Source organism: Notolabrus celidotus, chromosome 1, assembly GCF_009762535.1.
Source record: "Notolabrus celidotus isolate fNotCel1 chromosome 1, fNotCel1.pri, whole genome shotgun sequence".
Lineage (NCBI taxonomy): Eukaryota > Metazoa > Chordata > Actinopteri > Labriformes > Labridae > Notolabrus > Notolabrus celidotus.
The window spans coordinates 7,317,170-7,338,951 of NC_048272.1; the positions used below are offsets into that span (position 1 = coordinate 7,317,170).

The 21,782-nt window shown below is 41.5% G+C and overlaps 1 protein-coding gene across 2 annotated transcripts; it reads left to right on the forward strand.

Annotated features, from left to right (window-relative positions):
* Positions 1-1,858: 1,858 nt before the first annotated feature.
* Positions 1,859-21,481, forward strand: si:ch1073-335m2.2 (msx2-interacting protein). Of its 2 annotated transcripts, none has more exons than XM_034685979.1 (15): positions 1,859-2,145; positions 3,341-3,655; positions 6,481-6,957; positions 7,108-7,262; positions 9,717-9,917; positions 10,080-10,231; positions 10,333-10,458; positions 10,566-10,679; positions 10,772-10,885; positions 10,977-11,077; positions 11,371-18,730; positions 19,036-19,104; positions 19,205-19,399; positions 19,517-19,675; positions 20,450-21,481. In XM_034685979.1, the coding sequence occupies exons 1-15, from the start codon at positions 2,063-2,065 to the stop codon at positions 20,579-20,581; spliced, it is 9,753 nt and encodes a 3,250-aa protein (XP_034541870.1). In that variant the 5' UTR covers positions 1,859-2,062; the 3' UTR covers positions 20,582-21,481. The 2 variants fall into 2 exon arrangements, with proteins under 2 accessions (XP_034541870.1, XP_034541880.1); XM_034685989.1 differs by having other exon boundaries at positions 1,864-2,145; positions 6,484-6,957; positions 20,450-21,475.
* Positions 21,482-21,782: the final 301 nt, after the last annotated feature.

Consider the following 21,782-nt stretch of genomic DNA (forward strand, 5'->3'; position numbering starts at 1 on the left):
GTGAATTTTTGTATGTTTGGGCAGAGTGGGAAACAGGGAGAACATTTCAAATGATACGTATTATTCTTCATTTCAGAAACCTCTAACACGGGCTGAAGATATGGCCATGGGTGCTCTGGTGGAGAATTATAGCCATCATTACCACCTCTAAATGAACTGCCTGATCTCAGTGAAATTTGCTGTGTATGCTCCACGTTCAACCATGGGATCAGATTTCAGAAAAGAGAATGAAATTTATGAGCTGACTTTAAAGCAAAAGTAGTGAGTAACTAGAGCACTGATAGAAATGTAGTGGAGTAAAAGTAATAAGTTTCCCCAAAAAATAATACTCAAGTATAGTACAGATACTCAAAAAATGTACTTAAGTACTGTCCACCACTGGATACAAGTGTGCTTTAAAAGATAATTGCAACTTATGCAAATCAAAAAATCTGCAGTTTAGTTTGTTTGGGAATTGCACAAAGAAGCGCATTTAACAGGACTTGAAGGTATTTAGTCAATCATTTTGTAAACCTCCCTGGCAGCTGCAGAGTTAAAAAAAAATTATTGAACATTTTACAAAATTACAAACTCTCAATGAGGATAGTAAACACAGATTACAATCAATTACAGTGCAAATAACAAAAAGGGAATCATGTAAGGAAAACAAAACAAAACATTGTAAAACAACAAATAAGGTGCATCAGGGCTACTGAGTGAGTCAGGCATCCAAAAACAATATAAAGCAGAGCAGAGGCACAAAGTTCAGCGTGGTAGCATTTAGCTGATTGGTCAGTCCGTATATAGAAAATAGTTTGGGACGAGGGGACGTCTCATTTTAAATTTCTTTACATGTTTGGCTGTTATAATAGCAGTGGTGGACAGTAAACAAAGTAAATTTACTTTAGTATTATTTTTTGGGGGAACTTATTACTTTTACTCCACTACATTTCTATCAGTGCTCTAGTTACTCACTACTTTGCTTTGAAGTCAGCTCATGAATGTTCTTCTCTTTTCTGAAATCTGATCCCTAAGACCAGTGGCGGTTCTGGGGAGGGGCAAACAGGGGCCAGTGCCCCTGTAAAACTGAACATGCCCCCCCCCCCCCCCCCCCCCCCCGTGCCCCCGCCTCCACACCAAAATAATAAAATAAAATACAATAAAAAAGCTTCGGTATCGAGTCGATGTTACAGGCGGAACACATGCGTGTGGCACTTGGTTCCAGTCACTTAGAGCACTAAGGGACTTATGTTGAGTGTAAACAGCCAAACAGCTGCTGACACAAAAGTATTTGTGTAGTGGTTTAGTCGTAGCTTTATATCGTGCGTCTCCACGGTTGAATGTGGAGCAAACACAGAGCAAACTTCACTCAGATCAGGCAGTTCATTTAGAGGTGTAATGGTAGCTTTAATCCTCCACCAGAGCACCCGTAGCATGGCTATGTATTCTTGACTACACTTATGTATTGAGAAAATGCAATGTTTTGAAATATTTTAAAAAGCACTTTGAATACTTAAGTATTTTTAAAAGGAAGTACTTCAGTACTTTAACTCAATTAATAATCTAAAAAATAATAATAATCTAAAAAAAAAAGAAATGCCCCCCAACGGGGGACAAATAAAGTATATCTTATATCTTATCTTATCTGACTGAACAACCTTCACTTGTATTGGAGTAATATTTGACCAGGAGTATCTATACTTTGACTTAAGTAATGAAACTATGTACTTTGTCCACCACTGTATAATAGTGAGGCAGCAGCGGAGAGCTCAAACAGATAAACTGGAAGTGTGCCTGATGAAATCACGTGCTCACTGTTGCGTATGTTCTTTCGAGCACGCGCGGTTCACCACAAACCGGGGCCGCGCAGCTCGCGCCCACAGCAACCAGGAGCAAGGCTCCTCGCGCGTTCACGTGCACAGACCGAGGACGCAGCAGCTAAAGCTAAACGGGCACCGGGCTACCAGGCCCAGATTATTCACGGAATCCACGGTCGGTCATTTTGTTCAGGCGGATCTCCGACCGGTAGGGATTAGAAACGTGCGAGATCATATGTGTGTGAAGGGGGGAAGAAAGGCGCAATATGGTTCGGGAAACCAGACACCTTTGGGTGGGAAATTTACCCGAACATGTTCGAGAGGAGAAGATTGTGGAGCATTTTAAACGGTAGGTTACGCAAGAGTGGTCTCTGTTGGCGAAGCAGCGCGCGCTCTGTGCAACACTAAGGTTAGCTAGCTGTGCTACCTAATGCTAATGAAGCTAACATTAGCATCTGTTTAAGTTTTACAAGTCACGGGCGGTCAGATGTGCTGCGAAGGCCTGGATGCTTTACAGACAAGTTTGTTCAACCAAAACGTCAGTAATGGAACAGCTTCAGCGAAAGTGTTTTGGAAATAAAATATTAGGGTAACTTTTGGTAGAAGGCACGTAAGCTAGCTCGGTTTGTTAGCCACCGAGCTACCACCCAACCAACCAACCAACCATTTTGTGGGAAGTCAAGACGTTTACATGATCAGTACAAGCCAAAAGGCAGCTAGCGTTAGCTACACACCAGGTTTAATAACATTGGTAACACCAGATGACCTGTGTTATTTTAACCATCCGGGGGAAACATCGGCTTATTTATCGGTGCAAGATGTTTCCTTTTAGAAACAATTAGATCCAGAGAAAACCTTCCATCGAGCAGCGAAACGATCGGACTGATAATAGCAAGTTGTTCAGCTGCTTGACGTCGGAAGCCATCTCTTTTCTTACAGTTGGTCCGGGAACCTTGCAAATCTGTTTTTAAGTGATCCGTGTGGTTTTCTTGCAATGTTACAAGCAATTCGCAGACATGGTTTTGCCTCAGCTAGAAAGCAAGTGCTTGAATGTACTTCGCGCAACCAAGTATACACTGACATGCTTTCCCGTATTCGTAGAAGTCAGTGTAACGTGACATGATCCTTGATATAACATTATCAAACCAACGGGGTACCCATCTGCAACATATACACATTTACAGCCAGTCGGTATCACTAGATGGGCATGCTTTACAGTGATTAAAAACATTACCGTCACCAGGGATGTTTGAATGACATAACGAGGAAGTCGTTAAGAAACCTTTCGAAAACACAAATGCATGACAATATAAGAGACACATCCTTTAATTAAGATGGTTCACTCTTGTGTGGTGGATGGAAAATGAAACAAAAAGTTTAAACTTAATCCAAGAAATGTATTGTTTGCTCATAGATTCAGTACCTTTCCAGTTCTAGATTTACCTCAATGTGATAGCATACCACAATAGAGCTGCTTTGCCCCCACTCTGAGCTGGTATATCCATGTCATTTCCACCTTGTTTTTCATTGTTGTTCCCACACAGGTATGGACGCGTGGAAAGCGTTAAAGTCCTGCGGAAGCGAGGGTCAGAAGGCGGTGTTGCAGCCTTTGTGGATTTTGTGGATATCAAGAGTGCACAGAAGGCTCACAATGCTGTCAATAAGATTGGAGATAGGGACCTTCGTACAGACTACAATGAACCTGGGTCAGTGCCTAGTGCTGTGCGGGGCCTTGAAGACAGCTCCCCCTCTAGCAGTCGAGACGTTACAGGATTCACAAGGGGCACAGTTGGTCCAGTGTTTGGCCCACCTGTGTCCCTTCACACCAGGGAGGGGCGTTATGAACGGAGAATAGATGGGTAAGTGGACACGGCCTCCCCTTGAAAACCAGGGGAATCTAAGTATTGGATAGCTGTAATACCCAAACACATAGTGGGATTACATATGAGGGATAGATCCCTCCAGGGGGTTACACAAAGGTAATTAGGGATTCTTCCACTTTTCATCATGTTTGACTCGCCTTTCCCATGGGATCCAAGTAAATTAACTTCACATTATCATTGGTAAGGTAACTAAAATTCAAGGTTTGACATCTGGTTTGGATATAACATCTGCAAGGAATATCCTGGTGAGTTTTGGATTTATTGAATTTTGTGAGGAATTACATTGTCAGTTTTTGATTTTTTACAAAACAATTTTTTTACCAAAACCTGGGATCTAACCTTGCTTTTTACACGGAGTCACTTGAAGCTGGAAGTTTATCCCTATTAAGAAGGATGTACTTTTCCTTGAAGAATCGCATCAGGCAGTAAACCATTACTCCAAGGATTCCTACTCGGTCGTCTTTTTTTTTCTCCTTTTTTTTGCTCTGGGCAACAGTTGGTGATCGGACTTCTTTGACCACTTTTTGTCAGTGGATACGGCTGCTCTGGATTTAAGTTTTGCACAAGCGGATGGAGGATCTACATTTTTTCTACATCACAAGAAAGACCAATGTAGTCCGTATCTGTCTCAGGCTATCTAAATAACATTAGGAAAATTAACAGAAATTCTAAACACTTCGTCTCAAACATGGAAGAGCTACAAGAAGATTTTTTTCAAGAGCACCGAGGATGGACAACCGGTAATGTTTGTGGAGCTATTCTTGTATTGGATTGGTGGCCATGAAGACACGGGAAGACCGCAGAGTTGGGATGTATCTGCTTGGATGTACGCAGTACTGATTTGCAATGTTGGATGTAAGGATGTGAACCCTAGTTTGGATAGGTGTAGCTGCAATTAATTTGGATTACTTGAGTGTGGATGTAGCTGTATAAGGCCTCAGTCAGGAGAAGAGCGCTACATACGTGTTCCAGAAGCTAACTTTTTCAGAGTAACTTGAAGTTTTGCCACAAAATATTATAGCCTCCCAGCATCTACACCTGATGAAGAATTGTAGACTGTGGAATTATGTCAAGAACTCGCAAGGATTTTATTTGCTTCGGTCGATGTGTCCGCGAGTCAACCATAATGTGCAACCACCTCAAAGCAACCTGTGGAATAAATCTTTGATTTTTTTTCCCACACAAACCCTAACTTTTGGAAAGTACCACTTCTCATACTGCAAGGCACAACTAATCCAGTTGGATGTATTTTCCCTTCAGGCACCAACTTTCTGTGTAATCTAAACGGATTGTGCTGAATTTCCCTGAAATTAATCACCTTTTTTTTAACCATATTTATTTAAAGAGGTCTTATGTTCCTATTTTAAACCACATGTCCTGAAATCCATTAAAAGGTCCATCTCTGTGATTATTTTGTTTTTTTTTCTATTTTTCCATCCAGTGAAGAGAATTAGTAGCATAACTGTGGATTATACATCAACAATCTTCTGGCCTGGTTGCTCCGCAGTATTTGAAGAAAATGCACAGTGCGCAAACTGTGCAAGAGAACCGTTTTTGCCTAAATAGGTCAATTGATTTTTTTGTCCCTTGGTTTTTCATTCGGGCTCACATTTTGACCAACTAGATTTTATTTGGATTAGTTTCGGTAACTTCTTTTTCTAAAAGGTTGGTATTTTTCGCCCTCTACATATCTTATTCCTCTAACCCTCTTTTAGTGCCTTGTCTTACATAAGATTTTGCCCTGCTTTTATTGAAAATATCATTTTGCTGAGAAAAAAATGCTACATAATGCAGACACACTCGCAAAAACACACACAAGCAACACGTTTATGTATTTATTATATTACATTACATCAAACATTACTTTTATCACTGCATGGCATTTTAATTTCAGTTTCACCAATCTTTTTGATATGGTGGTGTGTTATTGAATAATTTAGAGATTTTTTTTTCTTACTAGCAGTAGTTCATGAACAGTAAACCCCTGAAATAAACACTCCTGGACACCTAGAGGAGCCTCAAGTGCTAAGAGTTCTTAATTTGAAAATATGTCCTTAAAAAGAAAAGGATTCCAGCAATGCAGAGTTTAATTTAGATAGTTTTTTATGAGCAGGTCTTCAAAACAACACAAAAGTTTGTTGTGACTATAAAAGTCTGAAATGGCTTTGTTGCAATCGATATAAGTCTTTTTGCCTATTAGAATGTGAAATGTAATGCAAGACTACTGGCAGTTTGGAGATCCGAGCAACGGTACATAATTTCATCCATTTTTCAACAGTTGATATGTTGACATAAATGATTTGGTGAATTTGTTCAGTTGGGACAAACTTGGAATTACATTTTTAAGAAGTGTTGAATTCATATCATGTAACTTAAACTATAAGAGCTTCTAAAAGTAACAATTCAGTGATGACATGTTGTGATACTTGTTGCTGTAAATGTAGAGAGTAATTCTTTAACTCACATTTCGGTAAAGACTGGTCTCTTCTTTGGATCCCATAGTAGTGGCCAATTTTCGTCTCCGATGGGTCCAAATCAAAAATTGATGGAGACAGCCTTCAGACTGATGGGACTGCTATGTCAAAGATATTAGCACTGCTCTTAATACCAGTTTTTAGTTACTTGAACTGACCTCATATTTATTATGGCCTGCTCTTTGCTGTGCCATTGCTAAACTGCCGTTTAAACTTTCAGATTTGTGCATCTGAATGCAAAAATGGCTTAAAAGTCAATAGTTTTGCTGTTTTTTGTTGTAAATCATAGTAATCCTTTCCCCTTTCTACCCTGTTCTTCTTTCACAGTAGCTCAGAGACCCGGGACCGTGCATATGAACACAGCCCTTATGGACACCATGACCGCAGCAGCACCTTTGACCGGCAGCGTCACTATAATGCTGATTATTACCGAGATCGTTCTATGTTTGCCGCTGCTGGCCCAGGAAGCAGCGCTATTGCTGGAACCTTTGAGCCATCGGATCCGCATTTTGACTCTAGAATAAGAGACCCCTTTACTCTGACTAACTCTTCAAGACGAGATCTATACAGAGATGACAGAGGCAGACGTGTTGATAGAACCTATCACCATCGTCGAAGCCGTTCATCTCATTCCTCACAGTCAAGGCACCCTTCCCCACAACGGACCACAGGACAAACCTCTAAAACTCCTCATTCCCCTAAAAGAGCTCCTTTGTCCCCTGGGAGGGGCCCACGATCTGGATCCCATAGCAGATCTTCGAGCTCGGACTCTGTCAGCAGCACCAGCAGCACAGGCAGCGGCAGGTGTGACGTTTGTTTGATAAAGATCTTAAGTCTAAATGTTCTGTGTGCTTGTTGAATGGTTCAGTCAATGAATGACATTTCAGCATTTTTTTAACAAATACTTTATTAATTTCACCAACAAATTTCTTTGTCTCTTTTTTGTGACAATAGTGATTCAAACAGCAGTTCAAGTGATGGATCTAGGGCACGGTCTGTTCAGTCTTCAGCTACACATGCACCTCCTCAGTCTTCTATGGTGCTTGATTCAGATGAGCCACGCAGAAGTTTTGGAATTAAAGTTCAGAACCTACCAGTGCGCTCCACAGGTGAGTCTCTACATGTCTTTAGAAGTGTCATGTGAAACTTTCCCTGAACTGTTACAAAGTGGAACAGTTAATTGTTGCTTTATAGGCTCTTGTTTGCTTTATATATTTTTTTGCACTGTCTACGTTGTTACTGTGACACTTGAATTTCCCCGTTGTGGGACGAGTAAAGGACTTATCTTATCTTATCTGTGCTCACAGCATGATAACATATTTAAGAAGTCAAAGTTAAGTTGCACAAGAAGATCATGTGCTGCTCACATGAATTTATATACTTTCCTGACACAAAGTTCAGCTGAAGGCTACTTAGCTAAATTGTACATGTCAAGAACACTTTTAGCCACCAGAGTACTTCCCTCTGGATGAAAGCCTTTTCCAACTTGTTTATCCACCGCAATGCTGTTCATGTTTGTTGTGTTGAATTTCAAATGAGCAGGGAAACGGTGAGTTTAGCTTACATCACCTATTTGCTCATGTTTTAGTCCTAAAGCATTTTTTATTCTTGGTTGCTACATTATAGTCATGTCTGCTAAGTAATGCTTGGTAGCAATTATTTTGGATATCATCCCACTGGTATACAGGTCACTTGCTTCTTATATGTCAACAAAACTACCCCTGCTAGTGTGTGAGTTTACTCCTCAGGTTCTCAGACCACAAGCTATCAATCTGCAAATCAACCTTTAAATCTTTGAAGGTATATCGTTTTGGTGTATGTATAGCTGAAAATTATAATAAAAATGTGCTAAAAAATAAGGATGCGCAATAACTGTTTTTTCCACCGATACCGATAACTTCCTGCTTCTCCAAACCGATACCAATATCAGTTTTTTAATAGCCTATACTAACTGACTGAAAGAAAGGCTAGGATGTAGTGTGGAAAGATGAGTTCAACATCATGGCTCTGCCTTTGACCTAAACAAATTATGTATCCGAAATTACTATATCTGTAATCACAACAACAACAGTTCAGTCTCCCAAAAAATAAACATTTATCACAGTTTTAAAAAGTCTGAATGCATTAGTCAATACAAAAAATAAAGTGCTTTAGTCGATTCAAAATAATTCTAAGTTTTGACAAAACAACAGTCTCAGTGCAATAAAGTCCTGAAAAGTGCATCACATGTGCAGCAGCAGAAAATGTTGTTCCAGTCTGTCCTGGTCCTCTTTGCCAGCAGCTCATCTGTGGTAGCTGAGTGAGGAGCAAAGGTTTTTAACTTTTTTTAAATGCCACAAGATATAAATCCCAGAATGTCAATAACAACTGTGATTGAGGATTAAAACTTAACCCCAAGATTAGTTCTCTTTTGTCTGTCATTACTGACAGATAATAAGCAGCTACACTCTCATTTCACATTTCAAACAGCAGCATTATTAGAATTAGATTTTTGTACAGCCCTCATTAAATCTTGTAAATGCCCCAAACATTTTAGACAGAAAAAAATATTTCAATTCTCTTACCCTTTGAGCCATGGTACTGGCTGCTCTCACTCTTCTCCCGTAGCCTTTCTGTTACTTCTCGTGTGGATGTAGGCGTCTCTGTCAAACTTTATTCTTTTTAAATGCCTCGATGATAGGCACAGGACCGGCCCCAGACGACTTCTTGCTTGCGGCTGGTGGTTCGGTAGCATTAGCCGCAGTAGATTTTCGTATTTCTTCCATACATCGTCGTAGCGAAGATTAAACTTTTGGTGACTTGTGAGGTTTGATGTGTTGTATGTCACACTCCTTTTCCCTCCCCTCTGAACTTCGGCTGAACATTTATTGCAAATTGCAATCGCGTTATCTTTGTCGCAGGTAGTAATGAAAGCCCACACTGGTGATGGAGGCGCCATGTTTACCTGCAGGCGCAGTAGTATGATGTCATGATTGCGACAACAGCATGCAGCTGTATTTATACAGTCTGTGCATGCAGCACAGGCAAGACGAAAGGGACCGTTATCAGAGCAATATTGGTTTATTTGAGTCGGCTCTTGTTATCAGTAATTTTTTTCAATATCGAACTTATCGATGTGACGTCATTTTTCCTAATATCGAACCGGTAATTATTGGCACCGATAATTATCGTGCATCCCTACTAAAAAAGTGTGTGGGGGCGTTAATCGCAACATTTGACCAGAAGCTTATGTTGGTATAAAAGCCAGCTTTAAGTACAAAACTTAAGACATCCCAATCAGACCTTGAGTCATTCTTAAAAAAAATAGCCAAAATAGTTTGCTAATCCAAAACTTCAAGACCCTCTCCCCACCCCATTTTACAGCAATGACTACATGAAAACTGGGAGAGGAGAACAGCAGTATTGAAAATGTTTTTTCTTTATCAACACCATTAACGGGGAATTAATTATTATGAAACTGTCATTTTAGATAGCAGGCAGACCTGGTCAAAAACAGATCTGATTTGTGGATCATTTTTGAAGAACAGCATTGAATAGTCAACCTGTTTTTTCCCCCTCTGCAGACACAAGTTTGAAAGATGGACTCTTCCATGAATTCAAGAAACATGGCAAAGTGACTTCAGTGCAGATCCATGGAGCATCAGAGGACCGTTATGGTTTGGTGTTTTTTAGACAGCAAGAAGATCAAGAGAAAGCCCTAAGTGTTTCCAAGGGAAAGCTGTTTTTCGGCATGCTTATTGAAGTCACTGCCTGGAATGGACCTGGTAAGTGAATACAAATACAACAGCTCTATGATGAAAAATTGATTCCAACATATTAATGCTAGTTGATAAACTAAACTTTACTTCTGGTGGTGGCAAACATGAGCTTTACATTTAGAAATAATTTAATGTTATTAATGAGATATAAACCCTCCCTTGCCTCAGAAACAGAGAGTGAAAATGAGTTCCGGCCCTTGGATGGACGAATAGATGAATTTCATCCAAAGGCCACAAGGACGTTGTTCATAGGCAACCTGGAGAAGACGACCAGTTATCAACAACTCCTTGATATTTTTCAACGCTTTGGAGAGATTGTGGTATGCTACCATTTGACCCTTTACTTCTATTTGATTCACCTTATATGTGATTACTTGTTATAACGTAAATGTTACTTACTGTTTTCTTTCTCCCCCTTAAGGACATTGACATCAAGAAAGTAAATGGAGTTCCACAGTATGCCTTTGTGCAGTATTCTGATATTGCCAGTGTCTGCAAGGCCATTAAGAAGATGGATGGAGAGTATCTGGGGAGCAACAGACTCAAGGTAGGGTTTATACTTAGTAGTAGTATACTCAGTAGTGACATTTTTGGCTCGATTGGGTAGCAATCTCAATTATTCTGTCTATAATATAAATGTTCTTCTCCTTTTAGCTTGGATTTGGGAAGAGTATGCCCACAACATGTGTTTGGCTAGACGGTCTGGCAACCAGTATCACAGAACAATACCTCACACGACATTTCTGCCGCTATGGACATGTAGTTAAGGTAAGTTAGTCATGGCAAAGGATTTGCAGACTTCAATTTTGATGCTGTGAATTTTGAATTTAAAATGTATCTTAAATGTGTCCCTCTTTTAGGTTGTTTTTGATAGATTGAAAGGGATGGCCCTAATCTTGTACAACAACACAGACTTTGCTCAGGCAGCTGTAAGGGAGACCAAAGGTTGGAAGATTGGTGGCAATAAAATCAAGGTAAATAATAACTTTCAGTGGCTAGATCTGGGAAAAATATTTTTGTATGTAAATACTTTTTGTCTTAACTCTGTTTTTTTTTTTGTGAAAGGTGGATTTTGCTAGTCAAGAGAGTCAGATGGCATTCTACAGATCTATGCAGGCATCTGGCCAAGACATCAGAGACTTCTATGAAATTCCTCCTGAACGACGGTAAATTTTCTTTTTTGTTAATTGCATACAGTTAATAACATACACGGCTTTAAATGTTTCAGTACATAACAAATTTTTCGGTCAATGGAATTTTGACTTGATAAATCTTTCAAAAGTAATTCACCTTCATGGCTAAGTATCGAGTAAAATTTTGGTCTTGATCAAAATTATGTTGCAGAATTTGCACGGACCTTTTGTTTATCTGACAGTGATTGTGCAACTTTACAAACTTATTGTTTATCTAGGTAGTAGTAATAAGTTTTGTCTTTCCACCCTTTCAATTTACTCTACAGAGAGGAACGCAGACCTCCATACCATGAATTTACAGCAGAAAGGGCATACTATGAGAATATACGAACCCCCGGGCTATATCCAGAGGATGCCCGAAGAGAATATGCTGCTGCTGCTCGCAGCAGAGAACGATTTCCTGAACTTGAACACTATCAGGGTGAACACTTCGACCCACGTTTTCATGAGGACCCAAGAGACTACAGGGACTACAGGGATCCTTTTGAGCAAGACATTCGGAAATATACATATATTCAAAGGGAGCGAGAAAGAGAGCGAGAACGTTTTGAGGCTGACCGCAGCAGGTGGAGTCCGTCCCATCCAAGGCGACCCATTACTCCAACAGTGTCACCTTCACCATCTGAGCGGGCTCCCAGAGACTCCGAACGACGAGTTTACAGCCAGTCTTCTGAGCGAAGTGGTAGTGTGAGCTCAATGTCACCACCACACTTTGACAAATCCGACAAGACCCTACCGGATCATGCATCAAAGACTGAAAAGACTGAGAAAAATAGTCTACCAGATCGTGTGGCAGGGGCAGAGAAAACCAAACGTGCAAAAAGAAAAGAGAAGGGTGAAAAAGCAGAAAAGAATAAATCAAGAAAAGCAAAGGGGCAATCTCCGTCCAACCCATTGCCTGAAACTGAGCCTGAGCCTGGGTTTGATGGAGGTTCTGGAAGAGGACGGGTACCTGACCAGGATGCTCATGAGAAGCAAAAACCTAAGGGGGATAGTGACAGTGGAAATTCATTGTCAGCTACTCATGACCAAGCTAAAAGTGAAAGATCTGAAGCAAGTAAAGGTGAGAATTCAGACGTAGATGGTAAAAATCGGCCCAAGAAACATCTAAAGTCTGAAGCTGGCAATGATGGGAAAGAGTCATCAGCAGATTCAGAGCGTCTTGCTGCAAGAAAAAGGCGATTTGCAGACTCCAGTGGAAGGACTGTTCGTCAGAAAAGAAGCAGGCATGAGGAGGAGGATGGTATTCAGTCTTCTGAGTTCAGTGCTAGTGCCACATATTTGAAAGAGTTGGACACTGAGAAACACAAAGATTCACAACGGAGAGACTCAAGACTTAAAGCTGAAAAAAGTGGTACACAGAAGGATGGTCAAGAGGACCCAAGAGGACAAAGAGAGAAATCAGAGGGTTCTTTGGACCCTCTGGAGTCAAAACGTCATCCAGGACACACTTCATCCAGAAGGTTTTCACATGAAGGGATTACAGAGCAAAGCAGTGCAAGAGAAGAAGAGCACCATCCTACATTCAAGTTTACACAGAATGCTGACAATGAAAAAAGTGGTAAGTCAAAAGAAGACCATGTTGACATTGATCTCTCTCAGAGTTACCGCAAGCAGATGGAGCAAAATAGACGGTTGCATCAGCAGCAACAGCAGCGTGAATCTGACAAATCTGATAAACCGGGAAGTCCCCATGGAAGTGAAATGGAGGACTTGGAACATCGCAGTCTTGTGCATGAAGTTGGTAAACCACCTGAGGATGTCACTGATAATTTCCCATCCCACAAACTAAAGAAACTTGACCAATTTGACACTGACCCTGGGACAAAGAGAGAGCGTGTCTACAGGAGTTTCAGACAAAAAAGTGAAGATCCTGACTGGAACAACACTTCCTCTCCAGGACATCATCACTTCCCTCACCATGCAGATGAGGACTTTGAGGATCATTCTCAAAAAGAGTTGGGCAGGAATGAGGAGAAAATTCATACAGATCTTGAGCTATTGGTCAAAAGGACACATAATACCCAGGTAAACAAGCCAAATACTCCTTTACTTAATATGGAAGAGGAGCAACAAAAGACCTGGGAGGGCCGGGTAAAACACAACTTGTTACCTGACCTGAACTTCCCCAGAACTCTTAGTAAAAATGTTCATAATCGCAAGCGTTTGGAATACGGAATTTGGCATGACTTGGAGCCCGGAGAAGTAAGATCTGATCCTGAGGAGGACAGAGAGAACAAGACCCATTCTCCTGTGCCCTCAACATCTATGCCTTTTTCTGATAGGCAAAGGGTTGACAGGTTTTCAGACCCCAAACTAGCACATCTCGAGAGGAACAAATTCTATTCCTTTGCACTGGACCAGACCATCACACCCGATACAAAGGCTCTGCTTGAACGTGCAAAATCTCTATCATCTTCCAGAGAAGACAATTGGTCCTTTTTGGATTACGATTCTCACTTTGCAAGTTTCCGCAATAGAAAAGATACTGAAAAAGTAGAATCAACACCAAGACCTACACCCTCCTGGTACATGAAAAAGAAAAAGATTCGGAGTGGATCTGAAGATAAACTTGATGACAGGAAGGAGGAGCCGAAGCCAGAGGAACAGGAACGCAGGGAACTTTTTGCCTCCCGCTTTCTTCACAGCGCTGTCTTTGAGCTTGATTCTAGACGACTTCAACATTTGGAGCGCAAACATGAAGAACCTGAGCATACACAAACCCAACAACCTAATCAGCAAGGGACAGGAGATGGTGAACTTGAGTCAGGGCCAGTTGTCCTTTTCCATAGTCGTTTTTTGGAACTCACACGTTTACAACAACAGAAGAATAAAACGCCACAATTGCAAGAAGCAAAAGGAGAGCCGATACCCACAGATGAGAAAGTGGAAAAACCATCTATTCCAGAACAGCAAGCTTTGCAGTCCCCCGAAACAACAGAATCTGTCATGGAGCCAGAAATTAAACCCATCAGTCCTGTTGAAGAGCTGATTTCTGAGCCCCAACTTGCACCTACACCTGTCACACAGTCTGTGGTTAAGGATTTTCCTCCATTAGAACAGAAAAGTGTTGTCTTAGATCATGCCCCTGAAACATATCCCCCTCTGTCTTTGGTAAAAGAAGTAAAGGACATGGAACATGTTGAATCAGTGCAGCATCTGCCATCTGAGACATCGTCCGATTCGGAGCTTGCACATCCATCAGCAACAGAACCCAGGCATTCAGCAGAAGGATGTAAGCTTTCATCTTCTGAAGAGAAACTGGATACTGCAACTGAAGACGGAAAACCTCCCAGCACAGAAAAGTCTTACCAGTGTGATGAGTTAATTGGCAGTTCAGAAGCTGAGGTGGATCCTGAAACAACACAGCCAGAGGAAGTGCCAGAAGTCACTAGCCCTAAACTACCTAGTCTTGCAGAGGAAGTGGATGTAGTCAAGAAAGAGACTCCCTCCTCTTGTAAAGTAGTAGAAGAGCCTGAGGGAGAGAAGAAATGTCAACTTAGTAAAGGGCAGGTTCCAGTTGATGTCACAAATGATGAGCCAATCTTGCTACAGAAAGAGCTTAGTAAAACAAAAGAAGGCAAAACTAAAAAATTCAAGCAATCCCCTGCTCGAGTTTCTCCAATTCCTGTTGTTTCTACCGCTGGTTCTGAAAAGCCAGCTACACGCAAGAGTGAGCGCATTGACAAAGAGAAGCTGAAACGTGGATCATCTCCAAGAGCTGAAACAAAGTCCACGAGCAAGTCTCCCATTCATAGCTCAGACCCAGATATCTCAGAGCCAAGCATATCAGTAGGCAGAGCAAGACGACGAAATGTTAAATCAGTCTATGCCACCCCAGTTGAAGATGATGCACCAGGTCGTACTGGAAAGGATATGACTGAGTTGCCACGCCATGCCCGAAAGCGGGGTTCAGACAAAGATGCAACACAACAAATTATTGAACAAGATCCACCAGCTCCTACCCCTGTAACAAAGCGAGGCCGCCCTCCAAAGAATCGCAAACCAAGTGACGAGATTTTAACAGCTAAAGTAGAAAAACCTAAAATCGACAATAAAGACACTGATTCAAATGAATCAGAAAGCAGTGAAAGAATTTCAAGAGTGTCAAAAGGGAAAACATCCCCTGGCACAAAGGGTCAGTTGAATCTGATGTCCACAGTCTTAGGTTCTGGATCAACAAGGAAGGTGGAAAAAACTGAAGTGGTTGAGGATGATGACCAGGAAATGGATTTTACAGATGAAGATTCTTTGGCCTTGCAAGATCCTTCAAGTTTATCTAAAGAAGATCCATTGATAAAAGTGGACCAAAAGAAAGATGATAAACAAGGATTGAGCGGAGACAAGGATGTTCTCAATGAAAAGGCTTGTGGGGGTAAGTCAAATGGAAAAGAGACAGATCCACGAGTCTTGGAAGAGAAACCCATCTCAGAAAAAGACAAGATTGTTAGAGGAAAGACAAAGTTGACTAGGACTCCTAAGTCTCCTGTCCTAAAGAACCTCAAGATCAGACTTAATGTCACAGAGGTAAAAGATCTTCTCCAGTTAGGGGAAGATGAGCCAGGTAATCCAGAGGATGCTTCAAAAAAGTTAAGATCTGTTGATCCTAGTGATAATGTTTCTAGTTGCTCCAATGCCAATGGGGGAGGCCTCAACAGTGAAGATAAAGGAAATGCCACCTTAGAACTAAAAGAGCCGATTGAAGCAGCAAAAAGCTTGATTTTGCAAGAGCGGGAATTGGAGCAGGCTGTGGAGAACATTGCGAAACTCACAGAGCCAGCATTCCCAACAGAACCATCAACACCCCCTGTCTCGGTTCCAGAGGTAAAAAGTGACCCAGAAGAAGAAAAGCCTTCTAATCCTGCTAGTGAGACAGAGCTCATGGCTGCTATTGACTCGATAACTGCTGAGGAATCAACTGTATCCTTAGCCCAAGCGACTCCAGTAAGTGCAGAAGTAGGTTCAGAACCTGAGGTGCCAGACTTCATTCATGCTACCAAGGAAGATGAACCTGAGACTCCACTCTCTATACAGGAAGAGCCTGTCCTGCCTACCACACCCAAAAAGGGCTTCAAGGTAAAACCGAAAACACCTAAACGCCCTAAAGTTCAAAAGCAAGTAAAAAAGGATTTAAAGGAAGGACTCTCAATAAGTGAGGAATTGTCATCTCCTTCAGAAGTTAACACAGCTGTCAGTGTAAAGCTTGTCCCTGAAGCAGCTCCATCATCAGCAACTGCTGCTGTCATTACCCAAACTACCTGGAAACCAGAGTCTGAGCCTTCAGCCCCCAAGACTACATACGTAGAAGTAGATTTAGAGCCATCTTGTGAAGAACAGAATCCAAATCTTAAATCAGTGACTCCTCACTCTAATAGTCCAATATGCCTAAAGCCCCCACAGGTTCCACCAGAATGCATCACCCCTTCCTTGTCTCCACTTGCTAACAGGCCAAACATAAGACCTATTCAAACTAGTAAAACGTCTGTTTCTCCTCCTGATTGGCGCCACCAGTCTAAAGAAACAGGACTCTCTTCCCTGCCTGTTATGCCATTGGCATCCAAGGAAAACCAGCCTTTACCATCAGAGTCTGAAAACATGGATATTGGTCATGGTACAAGTGACTTGAGACAAATTCTGATGAAACACAAAAATATTTCCCTTGCAAGCAGTGGTTTTATCCCAAGTAATGTGTCTACTCCGCAAGATCAGAACATCTCTGAAAGTAATACCCCATCAGCTGCTGTGCCGAATAAGCCACCACTACCTGATAGAATGCCAGCTCATCAAGCTCCACCAGTTGTTCCAGTTGTTCGACCTCCTGCGTCACTACCATCTCCTGAGACTAAGTCTGTAATCTCTGTTATTGCATCTACTGCAACCTCTGTCATCAGTCGTGTTTGCAACCCTCCAGAGCCTGAGGACAAATTAAACCTGAACATTGGGAATCCTTGTGTGGACATGACTATACCCAAACAAACTTATAGGCCCAGCAAAGATGACACTGGATCATATCATGTTGGCGATGAAAGTGGCAGTGCTGCACGCTTCATTGTTGATGGCCAAAGTCTTGGCACAGGATCTTGCCCAGGTCTGAGAGTCAACACATCTGAAGGAGTTGTAGTATTGAGCCACTCAGGCCAGAAAACAGAAGGACCACAGAGGATTAGTGCAAAAATAAGCCAGATCCCCCAAGCTACAGCAGGCGACATGGAATCTCAGCAGTTGGTGTCCATGCCCCAGACTAAACAGGAACTGTATGCTCATTCAGGACTACAGAAGGGACCTTCAACGCAGGCAGATCATGGGCACCTTGGAAAGACTCAATCAACTTTGTCCTCTATTAAACAAGAAAATGCTGTTTTCGAAAAGCTGGAACCCAGTTACCAAACTGGACCTCAAGGAGTAGTAAAGCGTTTCACTCAGGGGAACCAACAAGTAATGAGTTATCATCAAGAGTACATGCCAATGAAGCATCCAAAGAAAATGGACACTGCTGATCATCACAGTACAGATGGTACCAAACCACCATGGACTTCTGCTATAAGTCCTGCTATAAGTCCCCATTTGCCCTCTCCACCTGGTAACCACGTAGGTTTTGTTACATCAGCAGGTGAAAGAGCTCCTTCACATATCAGTGGAGTCAAACAAGAACCAAGATCACCTCGGAAGTCAGGCCACCCACACTCTCCGTTCACTAAAGTATCCTCACCTATTGGCTCCTCATCACCAAAGGGTATACCAGTGATGTTACCCACTGGTCATCCTGCTATGCAACAATTTATTACTGGCGTACATCATCAAGAGCAGTCCGTAATTATGCCACCTCATAGTGTCCCTGGAGGCCTGGGGCGTATGTCTCCTCACCGTGTCTCCCAATCAATACCGGTAGGGCACCTTGTCCAAGGAGATGTTCGTGTTAATACTCCACCTCTTTCTGTAATGAGCTATGGGATGCATAGTAGTGACACTCTTGCCTCTCCTTGGTCTGGTTCTTTGCAGCCAAGGCCCACATCCCCCCAGGCTGTAGGCAGAGACAAGGTCCTCAAGGTAAACCCTGGTTCTTTGAGGAGTCATGAGGGGGAACAGGAAGAAGCCAGGCGCTACCACCAAGCTCAAGGGAGGCAACCTGGCACACAGCTAAAACCTGAGACATTGCAGCCAGATCCTCGTGGAACTTTGCGGACTAATGTCCAGTTAGAGACATATATGGCGCAAAGGGATATGCGTGTGCTCTTGCATCAACAGGGAGAGCGTCTGGCCACAGACCCTCATTCTGGACACATACAAGAGACTCCTCCTCCATCTTCAGCAACTTCCAGCATACCTTTGTCCTTGTCTCCAAGAGGACACGTTTTATCTAAAGGTGTGGCTGAAAAGGATATGACGAAATCTTTAGAGGCCAAGAGGCCACACTCTCCTCTTGCAAAAGATGGAATGATGGGAATCCGACAATCTGGCCAAGCAATTGCATCTCCCCAGAGAGTACAGCTAATAACCACTGGACCTAGTGGCTCATTCCCAGAGTACTCATCTATGTACTCAAATCCAAGAGGCATCCACTCTCAAATACCAGAGGCATCTCCTGCTGGAATCAACCGGCCACCATTGAGTGTCACACCAACCTTGGTGAGTTCACTATGCTCAAACTTCTGTTTTAAATTTACCCTACTAGCTCTAATGCATTCTGAAACAGCAATCCTTCAGTAACAGTTATCCATATAAAGGTTAAAATGTTTAGTGTGTATTAAAACCGTGTTAGAAAGTAACATTACATTGATACTGTTTGTTTCATCTGAATTCTGCAGTCTAATTCTAACCCTTATGTTCTGTTAGGCACACAAGAAACTGGTCAAGTGATTGTGTATTTTGTTAGTTTTTTCAGGTTACAGAAACTGCTCATGACACATTGCTCTCATTTCTGAAATCCTTAGGGTGCAGACCTCCAGACCAAACCAGATGGCAAGATGACTCAGCCTGTTAATATGGTGCAGTTGCTCACGGTAATACACAACAGTTAAAACTGTGGTCAGGGTTTTGTGTCTGAACAAGAGCTGGCTTTGTCTGACACATTTATCTTTGTTTTGTCTCATATTAAACCAGAAATACCCTATTGTGTGGCAAGGCCTGCTGGCACTGAAGAATGACACAGCTGCAGTCCAGTTACATTTCGTCTGTGGCAACAAAGCCTTGGCTCATCGATCACTTCCCCTGCAAGAAGGAGGCGCATTACTGAGGATTGTCCAGAGAATGAGACTAGAGGCTTCACAGCTGGAGAGCGTAGCCCGAAGAATGACTGTATGTATCTCTTACTCACAATGTGTATGTTTTTCTCTTTTGTTAAATAGAAGCTGCAAATAGCTTATACTCTTTTTTTTTTTTTTTTTTTTTTTTTTTTTTTTTTGTCCTCTACAGGGAGACACTGATTTCTGTCTTCTCCTTGCTCTGCCATGTGGGCGAGATCAAGACGATGTCCTGAACCAAACTCAAGCTCTTAAGGCAGCTTTCATCAACTACTTGCAGACAAAATTGGCTGCTGGTATCATCAATATACCCAATCCAGGTTCCAATCAGGTGAGTTAGTTACTAGTGGTACTCCCTGCTCAACAGCTTAACTTGCGTATCGTCACCCTATTAAAATAATGGCCTAAGTCATTTTTTAAAGTTTTTGGGAAAACACAAAAAACCATACCAAATGCATTTGATATTTATTAATCATTTAAATAAAAAAGGCCTTGACAGTGGATGACAGTTGACATACATAGAACATTGTGGGTCAATTATGTAACATTAAAGAATAAAGTGACTTAGGCCAATTTTCAAACATTCTAATGTGACTTAGGCAACTTTAAACCTGGCTTAAACTGCCCTCTCAGTGCAAACTCAAAACTGAAATTACCCTGAGTTAAATTAAACAAATGTCAGGTAAATCAAATTGGTCAGGTGGCAGTCCCTTTCCTCACTTCTCCAGGTCTTCTTTGTTGTGTTTTTATTGAATTTGTCCTTTAATTCCATAAAGCAAACTCATAACGTAAATAACTCTAACTTAAATTAAAAAATGTCAGGTAAATCAAATTGGTCAGGAGGCATGTCCTAAGTGTAAGTCCCCCTCTTGACATAGGCCATTGTCCTTTAGGGCATAAAGAGCATAATTCTTTCAACTAAGGATTGAGGCAATTTTACCAGAGGTGTCCAGAATCATCAAGACATGATTTAGGCCAAAAACTCATTTTCATCAAAAAATGACTTGCCATTATTTTAATAGGGTGACAATATTAAACAACCACCTCATATCAAATATGCGAGCTCTCTATAACAACAAATGTTTAATTGTTGTTTTTTTCCCAGCCTGCCTATGTGCTCCAGATCTTCCCACCATGTGAATTTTCAGAGAGCCACCTATCCCAGCTCGCCCCTGACCTTCTGAACAGGATCTCCAGCATCTCACCACACCTCATGATTGTCATCACCTCTGTGTAACCCTCACTGCTGGGAGCTGTCCCATTAATGGATGTTCTCACCAATGAGCCTCAGGAAACCAGAGGAATACGGAAATTATTTTTATTTTTTCCCGGACACAATGGGAATGTGTAGGACGAACCCTATCAACTGTTTTTGCTTTTTTCCATCAGTCTTTTTTTCTTTTGTCTGGTGATTTTGTCCTCCTCAAACAAACTCAGGGATGGACCAAACCAGAATCCAGTCTTATTTGACCATTTCTCTGCTGTATTTCTATTTATTGGAGTTTAATTTTAATGTTCGGAGATGCTCTGAAAAAAAATCGGGATGTTTGATGAACAAGATTGAGTGACTATTCGGGTGGCCTTTTTTCTTTCATCAGTCTTTTATTGTCATGCTCATTTCTCCACAACAGAGGATCACTGAAGCTGTTGTGCCACAACGGCTTGAAAGGCATTTCAACATGTAATTTTAAATAATTATGTACAGACTTCCTCGTCCAGGCTTTCTCTAGATGAAGTATTACCTTGTAAACTATGGAGACCCTGTAGAGGACCACGTTCGCTTAACAACTCCTTCAATTCCACCAGCTCTGCTCGTTTCTCACACTACTGAAGCAGTTACACTTCTGGCCACCTGCCTTTGCATTGAACAAGCTACAGTATGATTTGGGAGCTTTTGAATACAGGACTTTGTAAATATTTTAAATATTTAAACTTTGACTATGGAGCTTGGACAACTTGACACAGACTTGAACTCTGGGACATACCAGTGCACAGAGTGCGAAAAATTCGATGGATAGCCTTGATTTTTGGGTGTAAATACTTGTAACACAAGAAGGTTGGCAAACTCTGCTGTGGAGTCTGCTGATGGCACTTCGTATTTTGTAACTCAAATAAAACAAACTCCAGAAAACTTGAATTTATAAGATATAATCCTTTTTTTTATGTGCTATTTATAGAAAGTGTCTTCATCTTTTATAAGTTAAATGCATTATTTTACTTATTTTATCCATGGCAATATATTTATTACAAGGTTAAATTTGAATTTCCTACCATAGAACCACTTTTTAAGTTGACCAAAGCAGTTATGGGTTGTTCTGTAGTGTATTCATTTATTTTACAGGGACCATGCACACCACAACTGCTGAGCCAGAGTTGGCTAAAGAAGCTAATTTACATGGTGGTCCCTGGGCAGGAAGATCTAAAAACAAATGATACAA